At 42.4% G+C, this 24,733-nt stretch overlaps 1 protein-coding gene across 1 annotated transcript in view; it reads left to right on the top strand.

Annotated features, from left to right (window-relative positions):
• Window positions 1–24,733, top strand: part of baz2a (bromodomain adjacent to zinc finger domain, 2A) — a 135,398-nt gene that overhangs the window by 33,121 nt on the left and 77,544 nt on the right. Inside the window, exons 4-5 of the mRNA XM_060936667.1 lie at window positions 23,058–23,279; window positions 23,461–23,826. Coding sequence (XP_060792650.1) covers window positions 23,058–23,279; window positions 23,461–23,826 — 588 coding nt within the window. The remainder of the gene's footprint in view (window positions 1–23,057; window positions 23,280–23,460; window positions 23,827–24,733) is intronic.

The raw sequence follows: 24,733 nt of genomic DNA, 5'->3' as shown, positions 1-24,733 counted from the left end.
CATTCAGGGAGTCTTGTGGGTGGTGGGTTTTTTTTTGTTTGTTTTTTTTGTTTTTTGGGCAAAGCTATTGGTGTAATCTTTTTAATCCTTTAATGAAATTACTCCTGAAACAGTTTATACTAGGAGGAAATATTTTTAAAAATACATACATACAAGGGGGGGGAATATATATATATACAGTGGGGCAAAAAAGTATTTAGTCAGTCACCAATTGTGCAAGTTCTCCCACTTAAAAAGATGAGAGGCCTGTAATTTTCATCATAGGTACACTTCAACTATGAGAGACAGAATGGGGGGAAAGAATCCAGGAAATCACATTGTCTGATTTTTAAAGAATTTATTTGCAAATTATGGTGGAAAATAAGTATTTGGTCAATAACAAAAGTTCATCTCAATACTTTGTTATATACCCTTTGTTGGCAATGACAGAGGTCAAACACTTTTTGTAAGTCTTCAAGGTTTTCACACACTGTTGCTGGTATTTTGGCCCATTCCTCCATGCAGATCTCCTCTAGAACAGTGATGTTTTGGGGCTGTCGCTGGGCAACACGGACTTTCAACTCCCTCCAAAGATTTTCTATGGGGTTGAGATCTGGAGACTGACTAGGCCACTCCAGGACCTTGAAGTGCTTCTTACGAAGCCACTCCGTTGTTGCCTGGGCGGTGTGTTTGGGATCATTGTCATGCTGAAAGACCCAGCCATGTTTCATCTTCAATGCCCTTGCTGATGGAAGGAGGTTTTCACTCAAAATCTCACGATACATGGCCCCATTCATTCTTTCCTTTACACGGATCAGTCGTCCTGGTCCCTTTGCAGGAAAACAGCCCCAAAGCATGATGTTTCCACCCCCATGCTTCACAGTAGGTATGGTGTTCTTTGGATGCAACTCAGCATTCTTTCTCCTCCAAACACGACAAGTTGAGTTTTTACCATAAAGTTCTATTTTGGTTTCATCTGACCATATGACATTCTCCCAATCCTCTTCTGGATCATCCAAATGCTCTCTAGCAAACTTCAGACGGGCCTGGACATGTACTGGCTTAAGCAGGGGGACACGTCTGGCACTGCAGGATTTGAGTCCCTGGCGGCGTAGTGTGTTACTGATGGTAGCCTTTGTTACTTTGGTCCCATCTCTCTGCAGGTCATTCACTAGATCCCCCCGTGTGGTTCTGGGATTTTTGCTCACTGTTCTTGTGATCATTTTGACCCCACGGGGTGAGATCTTGCGTGGAGCCCCAGATCGAGGGAGATTATCAGTGGTCTTGTATGTCTTCCATTTTCTAATAATTGCTCCCACAGTTGATTTCTTCACACCAAGCTGCTTACCTATTGCAGATTCAGTCTTCCCAGCCTGGTGCAGGTCTACAATTTTGTTTCTGGTGTCCTTTGACAGCTCTTTGGTCTTGGCCATAGTGGAGTTTGGAGTGTGACTGTTTGAGGTTGTGGACAGGTGTCTTTTATACTGATAACGAGTTCAAACAGGTGCCATTAATACAGGTAACGAGTGGAGGACAGAGGAGCCTCTTAAAGATATTTTTTTGGGCTTTTTTCACCTTTATTGGATAGGACAGTGTAGAGACAGGACAGGAAATGAGTGGGAGAGAGAGACGGGGAGGGATCGGGAAATGACCTCGGGTCGGAATCGAGCCCGGGTCCCCGGATTTATGGTATGGCGCCTTAGCCACGACGCCCCAGAGGAGCCTCTTAAAGAAGTTGTTACAGGTCTGTGAGAGCCAGAAATCTTGCTTGTTTGTAGGTGACCAAATACTTATTTTACTGAGGAATTTACCAATTAATTCATTAAAATCCTACAATGTGATTTCCTGGATTCTTTCCCCCATTCTGTCTCTCATAGTTGAAGTGTACCTATGATGAAATTTATCATGAATGATAATAGACCAGGTCAAACTTTTGCGATTTAAAATCAGTTGGCTTTGTCCATCTGGTGGGGGACAACATCGGCAGCCAATGAGATTGCTTACAATGAATCGAAAAATTCCGGGATGTCTGACGTTTTCTTTCGATATTTTTCTTGGACGGTTTGAACACGTGATCTTGAAATAGCCAACAGATTAGTTTGTTTACATCATACCACACGGACATATTACTTTGACAGAATCAACACAAACATTGGAAAAAAAGGCCGCTTGTTTAACACAAATATCAATCAGTCTGTAAATGGATCTGTTATTTGCTCTCCTATGTATCTAGCTACTTGTGGGTAGGAAATTTAATGTATAGGTATAAATCTAAGCGTATCGGGTTTTAACTAAAGCGACTAAGCGTATCGGCAGGCAGAGCAAGCGTATCGGGCCCGATACGCTAAAACACTTTGGGGAAAACCATGATATATGTAAATATGCATGAAATGTTATCGTGACTGCGAGGAACTCTGGGGCTCCATGTTGTGCATCAAGCTAATGAAACAAATAAAAAAACGCGAGCTTATAAAACCGAGTACATTTTAGTTATCAGTGTATACACACATGACGTGAAAAAACAAACAGCAGTGAAGAAAGCTGTTCACATGTACACGCCATTTCTCACATGAAGGCGGTGCGAATCGTATAGCTGAAGTTACATTCCTTCATAGTTAACTAGCTGAATTTCTCCTTAGCTAGCATGCTAGGCAGGATGCTTGCTAACTATGCAGCATGACAACACTGTGGTACCAGTGGTCACGCCCACTCAACGGAATAAAATCCAAACTGAACAGACTATAAATTGTTTAGCTTAAAGTTAGCGTTCCACTTTATTGCGAAGATGTTAGTGAATGTGGCTGCTGTTTGTTGCTATCTACTTGGATAAATAAATAAAATGCGTCTTAATGCAAATACTAGTACAAAATTGTGAATAAATATTTGTATATTATTATAATAAGGAGATGAGAGAGAAGTAATGTATTTTGGAGGCAGGTGGGTTGTTTATTCAAAATCGCTGATAAATTTCTAAGGCTCTACCTGTTAGCTGATCATGGTTTAGGATAAATATGCAGCATAGGTTCTGTGGCCATTCAGTATCCTATTCATTTACATGTTGACAGATCAGACAAGACTTAAAGTACATATTCTGGACCAATTTCTTTTTTTTTTATGAAAGTATGTCCCTTTACACACTCATCCAGAAGGGTAATTTTGCACAAGGCCATCTGTCTACAGCAGGAAACAAAACAAAACGCGTCTGGAAAAATCCCAAGGGAGTCTGGAGCCAGATTCGTGACGTTACCTGCGGAAGCGCCAGCAGGCTGCGAGAGCTTTGCACGGTTTCAGTGCACAGCCTGTGTAGACCAAGCGACCAAGATTTCTCTCTCATTGTCTGGTCTTTTGGGAAACGATGAGTACTAATCCCATCATGATTGGTGTTGCTACACCCTCCTATGATACATCTGTTAACCATTTTAATAATTACGTGATAACATTGAAGAAATTTGCAGAAAACCACCAGGTCGTTTTCTCATAAACAAACCAGCGCTGACGTAGGATTCAGAGGGAGGCGTCCCGCACGCGACGTCACGAAAATCAGTGTTTCCCGGGAAATCCAAAGGCCAAGTTTTTTCAGAGGCGGACCAATTCACCTCAAATGGCTTGATTTCAACCAAATTTTTCTGGTATTGCGCAAGGTAACAAAAAAAATTGCAGAGAATGCAGAATGTTACAGATATTTGACCAAAGTTTAATATAAAATAGGAGAATTGCATTGATCTTTCTCCTGAATTTACCCGTGATATGCACTTTAAAGCCTCAGGACTGAAAGAGAAATAAACGTTGGGCTGTTAATGATTTGCAGTACCAGTCAAAAGTTTGGACTTTCATAGGTTTTTCTGTATTTTGATGATTTTCTACATTGTGGAATAATTCTGAAGACATCAAACTATGAAATAACTTGTGGAGCATGTATAAAATTGTGGTAAACTAAGTGTTTAAAAAAAAACAACAACCCAAAATGTTTATTTTCAATTTTTCAAAGTATCCAGCGTATACCTTGACGCTTTGTACACTATTGGCATTATCTTCACCAGCTTCATGAGGTCGTCACCTGGAGTGCTTTTCAATTAACGGATGTGCCTCGTCAAAAGTTAATGAGTACAATTTCTTGCCTTCTTAATGTGTTTGAGATCAAACAGTAAATAATAAAAATACAGTAAATAGCCAGATTCCACAACTGCAGTAATCCATATTGTCAAGAACCGCTCAGCTAAGTAAACAGAAACGACATCCATCATTACTTAGACATCTTTTCATGAATTAACAATTATTCGCCGAAGGCGAGGTGAATACCGGTGAATCATAACCGAGACAAAGTGGAGGTTATTATTCACCAATATTCACTAAACCTGAGGCAGATAATTCAGTGTTTCCCACAGACCAGGTAGGCAGATTCTACCATAACAGAGGCCAGTTAAGTCCCATCTCCTTAAATTGCTGAATTGATTATTTTGATCATTCTATTAAGTTTTTCTAGTAGCATTTGGGGTCTTGGACATTCACAGTAAATTTTAGGACAGTAGTCCTGGTAACTAATTAATAAAAGCCTGACATGACAGACATGCTAAATGACAATAGAAACACATCGGTTTCTGTCATCAAAACCTGACAAACTAACGTCTACCATCATATTCTGACAGACACTCTAGATGACAATAGCAACAAAACTGTTTCTTACATTATTAATCTGACAAATTTAGTAATAATATTAAATACCTCATCACTAGAACCAAATAATAAAATAAAATATTGAAATAAAAATAAATTTTATTTTCAAAATTGAAATATCAACAATAATTGTCAGAACAGTGACGATAGACACGACTGTGTCACTTTCGCGGAGGAATAACACATTGAAATGGCCTGTCGGCTGAAAGGGTCGCAAGTGGCTCTGATTTCTCTCAACTTACGATAGTTTTCCTCCAGAAAAATGTAAATATGAATGCACAAATATATTCTCAATGTTTCTATTGTCAGGATAGCTGACAGAAAATCTTACCTTGATTTATTTGATGAAATCTAGCTGTCAGAACTCCAAGTCTTGCCCGGAAGTAAATGTCTGCTGTCTCAAAAATCATGCGCAGTAGAATTTCCTCTTTGCGTCAGTCAACATGTGCGTGGTGAGGGCTTGAATTTTGCTATCGTCAGGTGCATTTGACTGACAGACTGACGATAGCATTTTTTAAAAATAACTGTGGGCTTCTCTCTTGAACGAAATAGTTTCTTCGCTGTTAATCTATTTCAACTCTATCTGTTGGCACCCAAAAATGATAAAGCCTGCTTCCACACGATAACTACCAAAGATCCATAATGGCGGAGTCTATCGTCAGGTCATCTGACAGAAATTCACTGACGATAGCAACAGGGATGATGAAAGTGATTTTTAAAATGGGAGTTATGTCTGTCAGATATGTCAAAGAAATAGAACTTTATTCTTTAAAAATCTTTTATTGATATAGACCCTTTTCAGTCACGTGACCTTTGTAAACGCGACCGCCATTTTGGGCATGTAGTGGACTTCGGCTCGAATCGGTTTGAATGCGAAGAAGGAGACAAACATAAAAGAAAAAGAAGCGAGATGCAGAAAACTGTATTTACTAGTTTACTGTAATTATGATCTGGCAGCTATTTACACCGGATCCAGTGTAAATAGCTGCCGGAGCCAATGTCCGAGCTTGCCGGAGCGCCCTCCGGCCGGCCGCGAGCTAGCGCGCTCCGGAACCTCGGACGTTGGCTCCGGCAGCTATTTACACTGGATCCGGTGTAAATAGCTGCCAGATCATAATTACAGTAAACTAGAATGGAATGTTAACAGCAATGTAATGCCTTTTCTGGCTAATTTTATTCGTCTTACCTCCAACAAAGTGGTCACTACACAAGCATTGGTATGCCGCTATCCATCTTCTCCGTCGGTCAGCATCTACCGGGATCCGATAAAATGATAACCCTTGCCTTGTTTGTTGATGGTTACTACATCCAGGTGCACAATAATATAGTGGCATGATGGAAGTCTTGCTGAAAATAAACACTTTCTTTGTTGGCTGTGGTAAAGTACTGGTAGTACATGTCCAAAATGGCGGCCGCGTTTGTCGTGACGTCACGTGAAAAGGGTCCATACTCGGTGTATTTTTAAATGACGTGCTGTTTTAGAAGACCAAATACCATATTTTCAATCTTGAAAATATTACCTCACTGAAAAAAGGACAAGAAAAATTTCTTATTTTGTGGGCAAGTGGTTAATGGATCCAGTTACGGTAGAATCTGCCGGTAGCAATTTGTGGTGCTCCACTGTGCCGATGAGGGAATCATGTGCGGTGGTGTCGTGGCGGTTGGTGGAGTCGGTCATTGGGGTGTATGCAAAGTGTTTACAGCGGGCGGTGTTCAAACACAGTATTTTTCTTCAGAGTCACCTGCTGGGAATATTTTAAAGCTACAAGAAGCATTTGAGATTATTCAGTTCAATCTAAATTCTTTTAAGTTCTTTAAGAGAAGACAGCTAAAACAATTTTTATCAGAACCCTGCCTGGTTTCATTCTTCGACCCAACTTTACATTACAGGGCAGGCCATTAGTTTGCTGGGCTTGATGTTGGTGGAAAACCTGTCTCTTAAATTTATGAAAATTACTTACCAAAATTGAAGTTAAAGTTTAGTTTTTACTAGAGATGCACCGATTGCAATTTTTTGGGCCGATTCCGATTTTCCATGGAGTGTGACCTGCCGATACCGATTTCATTTTTTCAAACCACTTCACAGCACACACACAGACTATTTTCTTTTTTATCTTTTCTTTAATAGAACATTCTGCCAGATTTTCAGTAATAAATTTTCAACACCTCAAAGGTTGAAAACAAACAAAAAGACATTGTTCTTTGTAAAATCTTTCTTCATGTTTGGTATTAACATATTAATTCCTGAAATAGGAAATTCCCACAAACATTTTTTCTTTTCCCATCCAATATCTGGCACAAAAACAACTTCCCCCTCATATATTATTTGCCAACTGCTATGGAACACACTTTCATAAGCCTATTTAGATCTGAAAACGTATGCCTTATAGAACAACCCATTTCTTCATTCAGTATCAAAATACAAAAATAATTTCCAGTCATACTTGTACCATAGCCATTCTATCAAATCAAATCAAAATCAAATCAAGTTTATTTGTACAGCGCTTTTAACAATAAACATTGTCGCAAAGCAGCTTTACAGAATTTGAACGACTTAAAACATGAGCTAATTTTATCCCTAATCTATCCCCAATGAGCAAGCCTGTGGCGACGGTGGCAAGGAAAAACTCCCTCAGACGACATGAGGAAGAAACCTCGAGAGGAACCAGACTCAAAAGGGAACCCATCCTCATTTGGGCAACAACAGACAGCCTGACTATAATATTAACAGTTTTAACAGGTATAACCCTCAACTGTCCTCATGGGGCCGTCCTTCACAGGAGTGGGGCGATAAAACTCCGACCAGACACAGGGCACCAGGATGGATCAAGCAGGTCCGAGGGGCAGAAGAGGCCAGCATCTCAATCCCAGGATCAACATGTAACTCTGCTCTGGCTGGATGCTTGATTGGGTGATGGGAGCACACTCCTCAGCAATGATGAGATGCAGATGGGACCCTTAGGCCTGGCCAAGACAATTCAGTTACATTTCACCGGGTCTGGGACATGCAACAGAATGTCTGACGGCCGATTCCCTGCAGGCTACGATAGCCAGTCGAGGTCTCCACCGTCTCCACCAAAAGATTTCCTGTTGACTCCATGTAACTCAGAGGGACAGATTTGGGGTGGGGGGGAGAGAAAGAAAACACAGGCGGTTAGGTATGCCCAATGTCACCTGAATAAGTAGGAGCAGTATACATATTGCACCGAGTACAAGCAGGGACTCCGGCAACTAACTATGACAGCATAACTAAAAGGAGAGAGCCAGAAGGTAACACAGGCATGAGGGAGCCCCGGGACATAAAGCAGCCAGCCACTACACCGTCAACAAACTCGAGTGAGCAAGCGAGTGGGGACTGACAGCATCCATACATCCCAGTTTACCAAAACACTCTATGTCTGAGGACCCTCCAGATCTACTCCTTTACCTCATAAACACCATTAACAAAAGGCTTGACTAAACAGATATGTTTTCAGCCTAGACTTAAATGCTGAGACTGTGTCTGATTCCCGAACATTACTTGGAAGGCTGTTCCATAACAGTGGGGCTTTGTAAGAAAAGGCTCTGCCCCCTGATGTAGCCTTCACTATACGAGGTACCAGCAGATAGCCTGCACCTTTTGATCTAAGTAGGCGTGGCGGGTCATAGAGGAGCAGAAGTTCACTCAGGTACTGTGGTGCGAGACCATTTAGTGCTTTAAAGGTCAATAGTAGTATTTTATAATCAATACGAAATTTGATTGGGAGCCAATGCAGTGTGGATAAGACAGGCGCGATGTGGTCATATTTTCTAGTTCTAGTAAGGACTCTTGCTGCGGCATTTTGAACTAACTGGAGCTTGTTTATGCACTTATTGGAACATCCAGACAGTAAGGCATTACAATAATCCAACCTGGAGGTAACGAAAGCATGGACTAGTTTTTCTGCATCATGCAATGACATTAAATTTCTTATCTTTGCAATATTTCTGAGATGAAAGAAAGCTATCCGGGTGATGTTATCAATGTGAGTTTCGAATGAAAGACTGGGGTAAATAATCACTCCGAGGTCTTTTACTGCTGCACGTGAAGAAACAGAAAGGCCATCCAGAGTTACTGTGTAATCAGAAAACTTACTTCTAGCTGTATGTGGTCCTAGCACAAGTACTTCAGTCTTGTCAGAGTTAAGCAGAAGGAAATTTATAAGCATCCAGTGTCTAATGTCCTTAACACATTCCTCAATTTTATTAAGCTGGTGTCTCTCATCAGGTTTTGCAGAGACATACAACTGTGTGTCATCAGCATAACAGTGGAAACTAATACAATGTTTACGAATAATATTGCCCAGAGGTAACATATATAGAGAAAAAAGCAGTGGACCCAAGACAGAACCTTGTGGAACACCAAACTTTACCTCGGTACGTCTAGAAATATCACCATTTATATCAACATACTGATAACGATCAGTTAGATAAGACCTGAGCCAGGAGAGGGCCATTCCCTTAACTCCCACAACATTTTCTAGTCTATCCAGAAGAATGGAATGATCAATGGTATCAAATGCTGCACTAAGGTCAAGCAACACAAGTAGCGAGACACAGCCCTGATCAGACGCCAACAGTAGGTCGTTTACTACTTTAACCAGTGCTGTCTCTGTGCTATGATGAGGTCGAAATCCTGACTGATACATTTCGTGGATGTTATTCCTATGTAAATATGAGCATAACTGCTGTGCCACAGCTTTTTCAAGGATCTTGGAGATAAAGGGGGAGGTTTGATATTGGCCGATAATTGGACAGCTGACAGGGATCAAGGTCAGGTTTTTTAATCAGGGGTTTGATAACTGCTAGTTTAAAGGATTTGGGTACATAGCCAATCATAAGAGAAGAATTTATTATTCTTAGAAGCGGTTCAATTACTCCAGGCATTATCTGTTTGAATAGATGTGTCGGTAAGGGATCTAGTACGCAAGTTGAGGCTTTTGATGTAGAGATTAATGAAAGTAATTCAGTTTCTTTTAGGGGAGTAAAACATTCTAACTGATGATCTGATACAGTTATATTGTTAACTACAAGGTCACTTTCATTGTCTAACCTTAAATTAGTAGTTTGAATTTTTTGTCGGATATTCTCAATTTTCTCATTGAAAAAATTCATGAAGTCGTTGCTACTACATACTGCAGGTGTGCATGTGTTGATACACACCTGCAGTATGTAGTAGCAACGACTTCATGAATTCTATCATCTTTGTCAAATGTGTATTTGTAGAGTAATTTCCAATGGAATCAAGTGCAACCAAGGTTGTAAAACAGACATTTTTTTCTTTCTCTCTTTGTACAAATCTAACTAGATGTTTGGTAATAGGCTAACGTATTAATTCCTGTAATGGGAAATTCACACAACCACAAACATATTTTCTTCTTTTCACATCCAATATCTGGCACAAAAAAAATTCACTATATTTGGATATATAATATATCCAAATATAGTGAATTTTTTTTTTTTTGTTAACGGCGCGCGCGCCGGAGCTCGTTAGGCGCGCAGGACTGACACTGTTCTGCGCAAGCGCAACACAATCGCACTAGAAAGCATGTTCAAGCTGCCAGTGTAGCTGCAGCCTTTTTAGTTGCGAATTACAAGTATTTCCACTTTCATCTCTGTGATACACAAGTTTTGATCGGCAGAAAATCGGCATGTTTTAATTTTGACCGGCTGGTCGCTGGTCATGGCCGATCACGTGAAAATCGGCTGATTCCGATCGGCACCCGGTCAATCGGTGCATCTCTGGTTTTTACCTTAGTTTTTTGCCTTTTTGGTGGCGATCTTTCAATCATTCTTTAGTTGACATTCAAGGAATAAATTGCAAAAAACAAGCTGGAGGTTTTTATTTTAAATATTGAACTCAACACTTACCTCAACCAATACTAAAATGAAATAAATAGTATAATGTAACAAAATAATAATAAAATATCATAATTAGATGTAAGAAACCACTTAAGGTAACACCAAGGCAACTAACAATAATGATAAAGCATTACCCTAATTGGTGCAAAGCCTGCATGCCCTATCAGAACATTTAATTCTGCGTGGCTTCCTGAAAAAAAAACTCAAGTGCCCTATTGTAAGGGAAGTCATTGCTGAAGCGGGATAAATGGGATAATGCAATAAGGCCGGTTCCTCGCGTCAAGCTGCTACTGTATGCATCAAAATTGGTTTATAGCCTGACTCAGGGATGTCCGTTTCCTGTAAGCCAAGAAGGCTATGAGCACGACGTAGGCTACCTTTTAAAATAAGGGGTCGGAAGGCGAATCAGGAAGGCTGCGTTATTTTTAATTAGCCTAACGGGCCTACTTGCAGTCTGGGTATATGCGCAACGGCAGGCCTGTGTACATGCCTCTCCGTCTCTCTCTGTGTGTGGGTGTGCGCGCGCGTGCGCGCAAACGAGAAGAAAGAGCACTATGAATGAACGGAACGATATGCAACGGAATTTTTTTTTTTTCAAAATCGCGAGTCTGATTGTGTGGCGATAGGAATCCATTGTGTGGCGCTGTGCAACACAATGGTCTATGTATGGGAAACCCTGTAATTGCTTTAGTATAAATACACAGGTGATTTTTATTTAAAATACTTAGGGCCAAATTCCTCAATTCTGATTGGTCAATCAAGGAGGGCTTTTTTCCTTAACACGGGGTCGTATTTCTGAAATGCTGTTGGCTAGTTCGTTGCTTGGTTACGGTTCCAAAAATTAAGAAGAAGAAGAAACCTTTATTCGTCACATGCACACTTCAAGGACGGTGAAATTCATCCTCTGCATTTAACCCATCTGAAGCAGTGAACACGCACGCGCGCGCGCACAGAGCAGTGGGCAGCCATACTACAGCGCCCAGGGAGCAGTCGGGGGTCAGGTACCTTGCTCAAGGGCAACTCAGCCCAAGGCCGCCCCACGTCAACCTGGATCGTGGGGGAAACCGGAGCACCCAGAGGAAACCCACGCAGACGTGGGGAGAACATGCAAACTCCACACAGAAAGGCCCTCGCCGGCCGCTGGGTTTGAACCCAGAACCTTCTTGCTGTGAGGCGATAGCACTAACCACTACACCACCGTGCAAATTTTGTCAACAAAATGGCTGTTTCGCTATATTTGACGAAGAAATGATAAACCAATTGAAAGCTGCAAGCAAAAATGAAAATACCAAAAAAAAGTACGAATTTTTGGCTTTCCGTGTTTAAGAAATGGGCCGCAGAAAAACAAATAAACGACTCTCTAGTGGCATATGAATGCTGTGAGTTAGACAAGGTGCTATCGCAGTTTTTTTTGTGTCATGATGAAAGACGCTTTAGAAACTGATTCAAACGTGCAAGATAGTCTTGCGCCCTGATTGGTTCAGAAAACGTGAATGACAAATGTTGTGAACTTCAATGGCTTCTGAAGTATGAATTTGGCCCGATAATTATATTATAAACAAGGAATCGTATGGTTCCTCATAAAATTAAGGATCAATTTCACTCGTGACGTCAAAGTTTTGAAATTGCCCGAGTCACAAAACTTCGAAATCACTCGTGAAATTAATCCTTAATTTTACTCGGCCCCATACGATTACCTATACAAATAAATTGTATGAAAAAAATAATTCATTTCAGTCTTCAAAAGCGGCATGCAAATGTAACACGCGCAGACTTTTCACTTATCTACACCGACTCGCATAAAATACTTTGCTTTGAAATAGATATAAAATAAATCACAATTCCACCTTACCTTTGAATAGTTTTAGACCAAGCTTTGTAGCATCTTAAGCGCTTTTAAGAACAGCATTTTCTTTCATAATTTGTAGTTTTTCATTCACGGTGACGAAGTGATTGGCCGCCATTTTTGTTGAGTCGCTCGAGGTGATTATCGAGAAATAATCCGAATCTCTCGACCAATCAGCGTGCGCGGTTTTCTTCAATCACTTCCGTAGTTGTACTAAATAAAAATAAAAACCATTGAATTAGGAGGTGTGTCCAAACTTTTGACTGGTACTGTATGTAGTGAAAATTCTTGCATTTATCGAAGTCAGAAAAATAAAACTTTCTGGAAAGCTTACATGAGCATCGTGTGAACAACTTCAAAGGCCTTACTTTACTAAATTTATACCATTTGTTGGTTATTTATTGAGAGAGTTGGATTGCGTAATGAGGAACAGCGAAATAAACCCTATTAAACCATACGGTATTTTTTTACCTTACGGCATAGTAAGATTCTATTTGTGATCGGTCAGCGTTTCAAACTCGATTTCCTTATTGAATCGTTTCTGTAATTTTGAAATAACTTTCAAGTGTAGCCCAGGTCTTCTCAAATGGTTTTTTTTTTTTGATATTTTTTTGGGCTTTTTGCACCTTTATTGGATAGGACAGTGTAGAGACAGGAAATGAGCGGGAGAGAGAGAGACGGGAAGGGATCGGGAAATGACCTCGGGCCGGAATCGAACCCGGGTCGCCCGCATTCATGGTATAGCGCCTTAACCACCTGAGCCACGACGCCCCCCTTCTCAAATGTTTTGACCCCAAATAGACATTATGAATTTTCTGCGACCTCCAATCCTTGACCACCCTACTTTTTTAAATTTCTGGTCCCATCGGAGACACCAGAACAATAGAAGTAGACGCATGCGCATAAACCCCTTCTTCTGTAGCATCAGCCACAAAGTTTTGATTATTAATCAGTAGCGTAAAACGAAAGACGCGGAAAGAGGAATGAACGGGGGTAGATGGAAGCCGGTACGCCAACATTCTGATATCCTCCAGAATTTTTTAATGGTCCGGAATAAATTGAATGCTACACGTTGATGGATTACTTTGTTCTTCTACGCCCTTTTTGAGGAATGTATTGTCGGACTTAAACCAACATCTGAAGAGGTGAGATCGTTCCTTTTTTTTCCTATTTTTGCTGGCGGGATTGTTTTTGTTTTTGGAAAGCAATGAAAATATTTTGTAAGCGCGTTTCATGAACCAAGTTATAGGCTTTGTTGACAACTCGCATCGAGTTCGTTACGCTTCTACCTGGCGTGAAGCACTTAGTCATGTGGTTGTGACGTCATCTTAAACAAATCCGTTCTTCTCATCCAGACGACTTCGCAACGGCACCGTTGCCAGATTTTTCCACTCTGGAACCTGTTCTCAAAAGATTTCGTTTTGGGGCACCCAAAATGCTGGTGCCGTGTGGACGCCAGGCCGAAACGATAAACAATTTTATCAGATTCACCTGAATCTGTTGCCGTGTGGACAGGGCCTAAACGAGGTCATTGTTGAAGAATGGAAAAAGATTGATGTTGCAAAATGTCGCCAACTTGTTCATTCCATGCCTAGAAGACTTGGTGCTGTCATTAAAAATCATGGAGGCCATACAAAGTACTAGATGTAGTAGTTTTTGTTGTGGGGTGTACTCATTTTTGCACCACCCTAATTTGAGTAAAACTGAAAAATGTGTAATCTAAGTTTATATTATTAACCTTACCTTCACGTTACAAGTTAAACAGATGTTATATTAAACTTTGTCTTTTCAACATTTTGGAAATTGTGTTCATTGTTTAAAATGTTACTTTTCAAAGGGGGTGTACTCATTTACGCTCAGCACTGTATATTCGTAACCTATGTATGTGTAATATACGTCACTTATGGCCCTTTTCCACTACCCTTTTTCAGCTCACTTCAGCTCGCTTCAGCCCGACACGGCTCGCGTTTCGACTACCAAAAACCAGCACGACTCAGCTCGTTTCAGCCCTGCTTAGCCCCTAAAACTCGCACCATTTTGGAGTGGGGCTGAAGCGAGCCAAGCCGTGCCGAGTGAGGTTGGGGGCGTGAGCAGACACTCCCCTGTGCACTGATTGGTGAGGAGGAGTGTCCTCACATGCCCACACACGCCCCGCGAGCGCGCTGGGATCTGTAAACACCGCAAACCCGGAAGAAGAAGAATTACGAATTACGAGAATTTCTGAAGCCTTATGTGCCTCGCCTCATCTATACGCTCTTGCCAGTATCTGTCCGCGTTGTCGGTGACAACAAGCCACAGCACCAAGACCAGCAACACTAACGACTCCATGTCCTCCATGTTTATTGTTTACTATTCGGGTCGTGAGACTACCGCTTAAAAGATCACTGAATCAGTGACATACAGAGCATCGTGGACGAGTTCGCGGAGCGCAAGGCTCGTCGTATGCCCTTCAAATAATGCGCGCAGTAGGCTATTGATGTTTTATTATGAGCCATGTACAGTATGTCACCTGTTTTTTTTGTTTCTGAGTTACATGTTCGTTTGAAGGACTTAATGTACAAAATAACATAGTTGCACCCCGTAGTGTTGAAATTGGTAAACACAGTGCATTCAGTGAGGTTTGCACCGCCCTCCTTTTATTTCTGACTCTTCCTGTCAGCGTTGCAACCTCTGAGCGCTCATTCGTATGCCCTTCAAATAATGTGCGCAGTATAGGCTATTGATGTTTTATTATGAGCCATGTACAGTATCCTAATGTTTTTTGTTTCTGAGTTACATGTTCGTTTGAAGGACTTGATGTACTAAATAACATATGGCCCTTTTCCACTACCCTTTTTCAGCTCACTTCAGCTCGCTTCAGCCCGACACGGCTCGCGTTTCGACTACCAAAAACCAGCACGACTCAGCTCGTTTCAGCCCTGCTTAGCCCCTAAAACTCGCACCGTTTTGGAGTGGGGCTGAAGCGAGCCAAGCCGTGCCGAGTGAGGTTGGGGGCGTGAGCAGACACTCCCCTGTGCACTGATTGGTGAGGAGGAGTGTCCTCACATGCCCACACACGCCCCGCGAGCGCGCTGGGATCTGTAAACACTGTAAACCCGGAAGAAGGAGAATTACAAATTACGAGAATTTCTGAAGCCTTATGCGCCTCGCCTCATCTATACGCTCTTGCCAGTATCTGTCCGCGTTGTCGGTGACAACAAGCCACAGCACCAAGACCAGCAACACTAACGACTCCATGTCCTCCATGTTTATTGTTTACTATCCGGGTCGTGAGACTACCGCTTAAAAGATCACTGAATCAGTGACATACAGAGCATCGTGCACGAGTTCGCGGAGCGCAAGGCTCGTCGTATGCCCTTCAAATAATGCGCGCAGTAGGCTATTGATGTTTTATTATGAGCCATGTACAGTATGTCACCTGTTTTTTTTGTTTCTGAGTTACATGTTCGTTTGAAGGACTTAATGTACAAAATAACATAGTTGCACCCCGTAGTGCTGAAATTGGTAAACACAGTGCATTCAGTGAGGTTTGCACCGCCCTCCTTTTATTTCTGACTCTTCCTGTCAGCGTTGCAGCCTCTGAGCGCTCATTCGTATGCCCTTCAAATAATGTGCGCAGTATAGGCTATTGATGTTTTATTATGAGCCATGTACAGTATCCTAATGTTTTTTGTTTCTGAGTTACATGTTCGTTTGAAGGACTTGATGTACTAAATAACATAGTTGCACCCGGTAGTGTTGAAATTGGTAAACACCGCAGTTGCGGACATTTTGTAGCCTAAAATGATGTTATGATAAGCTTTAATAAAGGGCCCGGTCATTTGCCCCGCCCCCGGCCCGGCTCTGACTTGTTCCGCCACTGTCACTGATGTCACTGTTTGCGCTGCTTAACGACATCACGTGACGTCCACCCACTTTCGCTAACTCCACCCAATGTGTCCACCCACTTCCAGCCAGCACGGTTCAGCGCGGTTGTAGTCGAAATGCAACTCCAACAGCCCCGCTCAGCCCGACTCAGCTCGACTCGGCACGGCTCAGCCGCGTTTGTAGTGGAAAAGCGGCATTAAACTCAGAGAAATATTCCTTACACAGACCGACCAGTTTGATAAGTGTTGTTGATTTATCCTTTACGTACAGAAACGGCAGCAGTGTGAGCAGAACAGTCCAGGTGTTGTAAAATCTTCCAAGACGCACTGTAAAAGCTGTTTCTCATTAAAACTTTCCATTGTTACGATTATAATGAGCTTAAATCAGAAGCTCAAATGTTCCGTTCAAAAGTATTTACTAATCGTGAAAATCCAGAAGGCTGGTGCACAAAACAGAATTTTCAGTAGGTTTTTAAAATTCACACATGAAGCATAAGAGAACTGGTCTCGAACAGAACACCAGTCTGTTACCCCTTTTCCACCAAATCAGTTCCAGGGCTGGTTCGGGGCCGGTGCTGGTTCACAACTCGTTCAACTTGTGAGCCAGCTGAGGACCAGTTTGCTTTTCCATAGCTTGCGGTGCTAAGGGAAGCCACGTCATTACGTCGCTGTATACGTCAGTTACGTTTGCATAAACCTTGGCGTGAATATCGAAGCAAAAACAACACGGAAGAAGCAGCAACAGCAACAATAATAATGGATGACTTTGCGTTTGTACAGCTGCTGCTTCTCATCGCTTAAAAATGGCGACCTTTCGCGGTCTTGTTGTTGGTCTTAACAACTCCGCCCCCCCGCTGACATAAGCGGTTCTTTCCTCTGGCCCAGCAGAGAGTTGGTGCTAGCCTGGAACCGGTTTTTCTGGCCCCAGAGCCAGTTCTTTGTCAGTGGAAACAGAAAACCCGGTTCCAAACTAAGCACTGGCCCCGAACCAGCCCTGGAACTGCTTTGGTGGAAAAGGGGCTTATGACTTGACACAATGCAAGTTTGCATATACACTTAATTTGAGTGTGCCTTGCTTGGACGTGACTCCCAGTAACTATTTAAAATATTAACACACACAATCTGTCTTTGGTGTTTTTCTAATTTGTAAAATAAATGAATTAAACAAAAGAGGAGGCTGTGAGTTTCTCTCGTGATCCCACTTGTCAATAAAGTTGACCCTGTGTGAGTTTTGCGAGCTGCAGTGTCTTATTTTAAAGCCTCGTTTCTCAAAACCGCTTTTAATCCAGATAGAACCTTGTCGCGCACAATCTGTGAAAAGTAATCTGATGTTATGAAACGCAGCTTTAAGAGTGTTACATGTTTTGGATCTGTATCTCTTTTACTCTTGACAGGAGCTCCTGAGTGGCGCAACAGAATTGTTTGTGTCTGAATGGTTGTTTTAGATCTGTTTTAAGAGATTTGGTAATTTAACTTTTTAAAATTGATAAACTTAAAATAATAATAATAATAATTAAACTTTTTAAGTTGCACTGCACTATGCTGATGAGAAACACACCTTCGTTTCTTTGTCTATGCAAATACTCGGGGACAGGGCCGTAGCCAGCATTTTAAAATCACCGAGGTCCGTGATGTGCGAAGTGCGCGCCGAAAAATTTTCGACATATTTAAATGAGCGGGGTGAATTACACGTCACACAAGAGATCTATTCCTGAAATTACTTTAAATGGTGTTTGAACTGAATATCATCAGTTTTGAAAAACAACCCAAAACATGTATGTGGCAAGAGTAAGAAGAATTTAAGCTTGTTTAATGGTTTGATCTGGCCTAAGCAATGAGGACACAACTGCGCTGCTTCGAAAATGTAAATTTAACAGCTTCATGAAAGTGCACTGATGGTGACCATGAAAAACCTGTGTTTGCTGCACTGCGTTCCTCCCCCGAGTCGCGCGCTCATTCGCTTTTTTGTTCTTGGTCTCAGAGCCACGCGCACGAAACACACAGAAGACAGAATCAACGTTTAACATAATTAACAATGCACTTTTTACAGAGATGTTTTAATGTTATTTATTTTTTTATCCAGTTGGATATTTAGCGTACAAATGTATTTTCGGCTCTTAAAAATGACCGAGGTCCGGACCGCGGTGGCCTCATAGCTGGCTGCAGCCATGCTCAGGGAAATGACAGAGTGAATCTTGAACAGAAAAGCGTTCACCCTATCATCGGGAGCTAGAATCCTCAAGCAGCCATCCGTGGCCGGGAGCTCGAGAGCAAAATTGGCCAGTGCTGTCAGGGAGGGAGGAGTGGCATTTTCTTTCTCTCTCTCTCCTGTCAATTACAGCGACAATCATAGAAAAACATCAGAAGTGGGCAGATGGTGCCTTTCCTCTGAGTGGGTTACGCCGCCCGCATCGTGGTCGCTTGGTGTCACACGATAGCCTGACATGTCATGGAGAGAGCTGTCTGGTGGAAAAAGTCCGTAGGGCTGCAGCAGTGTAGACGTTTCCTTACTTTTTGCATTAATTTGCACCCCATACTGCACAAGTTCACCATTTACAGTGGAGCCACACGCGTTCCCGAGACGCACGCACAGTTCTGCTACACGACACTCACACTTTAAAGCAGATATGCAGAACCTTTATTTTTAAATATGTTTGAGTGGATAGTATCTCCATCCTTGGCTCTTGTATGCTGCATAAATGGGAATAAAAAAAAAAATATTTTTGAGAGTTAAAATCGACCGCAAAGATAACCGGTTTTAAGGCCGAGGCCTTTGACAGCTATAGACCAAAGTCATATAAATAAAAATTTATGGTGAAAGTAAGAAATACCGTTACTGACTTGCTCAACTAAGACTGATTTGACTTCACTGATTGTGGGTTGACTCTCATTAAAACAGGATAGGTGTTATAACTTATGCAACATACATGTACATGCATGCATTTTCACTGATAAAACGTAAAAGGCTAAATAATCAGATGAACTGAGACAATCACATTCTGAAGCAAATTAAATAATCTTATACCGGTAACTTAAACACACAATACAAGTTACATGTATTAATCTAAATGCAGGTAAACAACGTGTGTTGTTGTTTTGTATCCAAATGAGAGTCGGAGCTTACCCGTCTGTGTTCTCGCTTCTTGAAGACTGATCGTTTTTAAACAATCTGACTTTCAGTTGTTCGTTCAGTTCTCTGTTCATTCGCTTCTTCCATGTAAGGGCGAGAGATTGCTGCTGAGGCAAGCATATCCAACAGAGAAATCAGACAGCTGGTCCACTCGTTCTCCGTTTTCTCCATACTGAGTACTCCGCCATTACTGCTCGGTTCAGGCAATTAGTAAAACCCAGGATGGGACGTCACCAGTTTTGGCAACAACCGCAGGGAGGTCACTGCCTGAGCGATATGTCTCGTTCCGTCCTGGGATTTAGCAGCAACTCTTGGCTCGCACTCCGGGAGAACTGGTGCAACTGAACTTACTTTCCTTTTCTTGTAGTTTTCTTTCCGTTTAATTGTTGGTACCGCACCCTCTTTCAATACAGGCTTATAGCCAACGCTCCTCAACAGATCAGAGGTCTCATATGAGTCTTCAGTAAAATGTGCAGAGCAGAGGAGAGACCATTTCGTAGGCGCCCAATGTGCCCGTGAACTTCTCGCAAAACGCGTCCAAATCTTTGCAGTTTGAACATTCTTGGGCCATGAATGCAACGTAAATCCACCTTCTGTCGTGTTACTGCACCGGTGCTGCACATCTACATGGCATGGTGATAAATTAGCTCAAAATGGAGGATCAGAGTTGTAGTCAGCTCTGTGTTTTAGTATAGCGGAAATGGCGATGAGACCGATAGACTTCCTGCTGTGACGTCACAGATGTCAAGGTCATTCACTCAGACCGCTACCTATATGAATCACTTTAATCATAAAAGTTACTATATTAGATTTATTATTAACACTTAAAACTATTCCTGTGCTATTCTTGAGATCTCAAGGCATTTATAAACAAAAAGTGAGGCCATGGTTCTGTGTATCTCCTTGAAGAACTGTTGAAGAGAATTGGTGGAGTGTTGACTGCGAGCTCTGAAGTGGCACATGGAGCCTGTGCTCTTTTCCAGCGGAACCATAACATGCTTAAGCTATTCACTCATCCATTATTCCCCCCACTGAGGAACTGATGCCACACTGACTATTTTTAGTAAATGCGTCAGCGCTGGCACCTCCCACCTGATCCGCAAGATGTGGAAGGTGTCAGGGTCGCAAATCCATTCCTCTTTCGGTATTTCATAAGGATCGACGCTTCCGATAAAACATCTCATCTCATTATCTGTAGCCGCTTTATCCTTCTACAGGGTCGCAGGCAAGCTGGAGCCTATCCCAGCTGACTACGGGCGAAAGGCGGGGTACACCCTGGACAAGTCGCCAGGTCATCACAGGGCTGACACATAGACACAGACAACCATTCACACTCACATTCACACCTACGCTCAATTTAGAGTCACCAGTTAACCTAACCTGCATGTCTTTGGACTGTGGGGGAAACCGGAGCACCCGGAGGAAACCCACGCGGACACGGGGAGAACATGCAAACTCCACACAGAAAGGCCCTCGCCGGCCACGGGGCTTGAACCTGGACCTTCTTGCTGTGAGGCGACAGCGCTAACCACTACACCACCGTGCCACCCCCCGATAAAACATATATTTTTTAAAATTAGCATTTATTTTCTTCGGGGAGGAATTTGTCCAATCCCTTTTCTTTCAAACTAATTGAAAGCAGTTCCACCCCATGCTGCACTGCACAGTACGCCTGTCATTATAGTGCGGACTTTCCATAGCATAGAAAATCGCTACGTTTCAATTTGTGTAACTGAACTTGTTTCATATCACTGGTCATATAAACCTATGTAAACAGGAAAAACGCGGAAGAGTTTGGTCGCATCTAACTACAGCCCCAAAAAATACCGTTGGCCATGCTGAGCCTAGCTACATTGCTAACAGGAGTGACCGCGCGTCTGACTGCGTCTGACTGACTGGGAGGTCGCGCAAAGCTCGGATAGGTACGGAGCAGCTCGTCTCAATTCAGATAAGAGCATATTTCATTATGGAAATACGGTGGACTGTTCCTTTAAAATCGTTTATTCATTCTGGTCTGGAGAAATAGAAAAAAAATGTATGTACACTGTGGACGTGATTCATTCTTTTCAAAATCGATAGGAGAAGTTTTTTTTAAATATCCAGATGCGTGTAGACAAGGCCACAGACCAAGCTAAAAGCTACATGAGGATGGAAACGCACTCAGCTGTTATGATGGTAATTGTGGTGACTGACTCAACACTGCACTACACCTCCGATACCACAGTATGGCGGCGATGCGGTTATTGTTGCAGCCCTAAAACTTGGGAGGTTGGGAATCCAAAAAACAATTATTGACAGCATTTCTTATAAATTCGGGATATAACTGAGCACTTTGGCATAGTAATTAATACAATTCCATGTCAGACTCTTGGTGAGCATTGTTAAAGTCTACGAAATACCAATAATACTTAGTGCATATGACGGGTAAATTCAGGAGCAAGATCAATGTAATTCTCCTATTTTATATTAAACTTTGGTCAAATATCTGTCACATTCTGCATTCTCTGCAATTTTTTTACCTTGCGCAATACCAGAAAAATTCAGTTGAAATCGAGCCATTTGAGTCGAATTGGTCCGCCTCTGAAAAAACTTGGCATTTGGATTTCTCGGCAAACACTGATTTTCGTGACGTCGCGTGTGGGACGCCTCCCTCTGAACCCTACATCAGCGCTGGTTTGTTTATGAGAAAACGACCTGGTGGTTTCCTACAAATTTCTTCAACGTTATCACGTAATTATTAAAACGGTTAACAGATGTATCGTAGGAGGGTGTAGCAACACCAATCTTGATGGGATTAGTACTCATCGTTTCCTAGAAGACCGGACAATGAGAGAGAAATGGGAGCGCTTGGTCTACACAGGCTGTGCACTGAAACCGTGCAAAGCTCGTGCAGCCTGCTGGCGCTTCTGCAGGTAACGTCACGAATCTGGCTCCAGACTCCCTTGGGATTTTTCCATACGCGTTTTGTTATTTTATTTTTTTCTGCTGTAGACAGATGGCCTTGTGCAAAATTACCCTTCTGGATGAGTGTGTAAAGGGACATACTTTCATATAAAAAAACAAACAAAATTGGTCCAGGATATGCCCTAGTCTGATTAACACCAGACCATATCACAAGTGAAATATGGTCTGGAATCCGCTTACTGAATTTCTCGTAGGGGAGGTGTGGTTTACGATTGTCAACGGCCGTTTATTGGACGTTGCGAATATCTATCATTTGGCGTATACGTAGCCCATGGCCAATCATGGCAGTTGTACCCGGTGACGTAGTTAGAGTGACGAAGAGGCGAAGAAGAGAAGGCAAAACAAAAATAGGAAAACAATGGCACCGAACGATTACTGCTCTAAACTATTCAGAACAGTGTCTAAAGCTTGATCGAAAGTTTGGTTCGTATCGCTCGCCGCCATGTTAAATGTGATCCGTAAACAGTCCCAAATAAACTACAAGCTTCCGTTTGTCGAGTAGTACGCGTCACCGTCTTTCCACCCCTCCCCACTCTTTGATTGGCTCCCTAACTCAGGCGAGCCTTTAGACCATAGTTTCCATGCTGTCTTTTCAGATCGGAACGATTGTGCAAAGCAGCATGGGATTTCCCAGGCTAGATATGCCCTTTAACGGACGTGAATACCAGAGGGTTAATTTGGAACGACTGATGGAAATATTTATTACTCTTTCTTATAGGCAACAAAACGGAGGGGAAAGAGAAAAGGCACGATGCATCAGGCTCTGGCGTGGGTGTGAATTGTACCATCCTTCCAGTAGCAGACACAGGAGCGCCAGGAGGCACTGCTACATCTGTTGGAGACACCAGCCGCCTCCCGTTGCCGACCAGCCCATATTCCAGGACACAGAAGGCGGCACGCAAGCGCAGGACCACAAAGGATTCGGCTTCTCCTGCTCAAAGTAAAGCAGCTGTCTTTTGGGCAATGGCCAAGTCGTGTTTATTTTCATGAACTACTTTTTCTTTGAGTATTCAAGGAAAGAAACTGTTAGTTTAAAAGGCTTACGTAAAGCTTGATGATTAAACTCGACTAAATTTTATATATTTTTTTTGTTTAATAATTTTAAACATTCTGTCTGTCAGGTTCATTCGGAGACGTGCCGGAAAAGAGAATAAAGGCAACACCGAAAGCTCCCAAAGAGGAAAAAGTGAAGGGGAAAAAGAAAAATGGAGAGAAATTACCATTTGCAGCAAAGAGCAAACCTTCCAAAGAGGTGCCTGCCTTTGCGAGCTCTCTTCCTGATGGAGCTTCATCCCTTCTGCTCAAAGGAGGCTTTATCAGTGACTTCCACTTGACCCACAGTGTTGTGCACCCCATTTCAAAATCTGAGAATATGAAGAAGGCCAGGACAAAAGAAGCTGCTGGAAAGTGTTCAAAGCCCATCAAAATCAAAGCTGTTTTGGATGAAAAAGCAAAGGAGGGCAGTGATGACAGCAGCTTGATAACAGGTTACAAACATGTTGCCTACTTTTTTCAGGGGCATCGTTGGAAGGGGGGGAGCCCTGAATGATTCAGCGGGCCCAAGCTAGTCAGTGTCTTATAATGCAGTCTGTTGGGCTGGGAGAGTGTGTGTGTGTGTGTGTGTGTGTGGGGAGGAACAATTGGGAGGCAGGCAGATTCAGGCTCGCTTTTATTTTTCAACCAAACACTTGAGTGCATGTCCAAACTACAATACCATAAATCAAAAGGGGCAGCGCCAGTTCAGGCATTCACCTCGTTCAAGTTTAGGGTTCAAGCTCATAGCTTGCTCTCTTTTTTTTTTTTTTTCCCTTCCTTCTTCCATGGATGCAAACGGCGCGCCTTTTGGCGGATGCCGCCTTTTTCACGGCTGTCTGGCGGACTTGTGTGAATCGTGCAGATCCGATGAGGTTTTTTTTTTTTGGGGGGGGGGGGGGGCGTTGGAGTGTCTGATTTATAATTTCATCAAAGTAAATTCTGTATTAAAATTACTAAATAAGCAAATGCCGTTACAGTCCATGAAACATAGGAAGTATGAGAAGAAATCAGTAAATCAGAAAGCTGCGCACGTAAAGCCAATTGGCTGCGCGCCATTATCTGCTGCTGGCTGCACTTCACTGCACGCGCAAGGATTTCCATCAGTCCAACGCAAGTTACGTAATTGGCTTTACGTGCGCAGCTTTCTGATTTACTGTTTTCTTCTCATACTTATACTTCCTATGTTTCATGGACTGTAACGGCATTTGCTTATTTAGTAATTTTAATACAGAATTTACTTTGATGAAATTATAATCAGACACTCCAACGCCGCCGCCCCCCCACCACCAAAAAAAAACCCTCATCGGATCTGCACGATTCACACAAGTCCCCCAGACAGCCGTGAAAAAGGCGGCATCC

The sequence above is a fragment of the Neoarius graeffei genome, chromosome 13, assembly GCF_027579695.1.
Source record: "Neoarius graeffei isolate fNeoGra1 chromosome 13, fNeoGra1.pri, whole genome shotgun sequence".
Lineage (NCBI taxonomy): Eukaryota > Metazoa > Chordata > Actinopteri > Siluriformes > Ariidae > Neoarius > Neoarius graeffei.
Note: the sequence above shows the minus strand (reverse complement) of the source record. Positions and strands in the feature narration are given on the sequence as shown.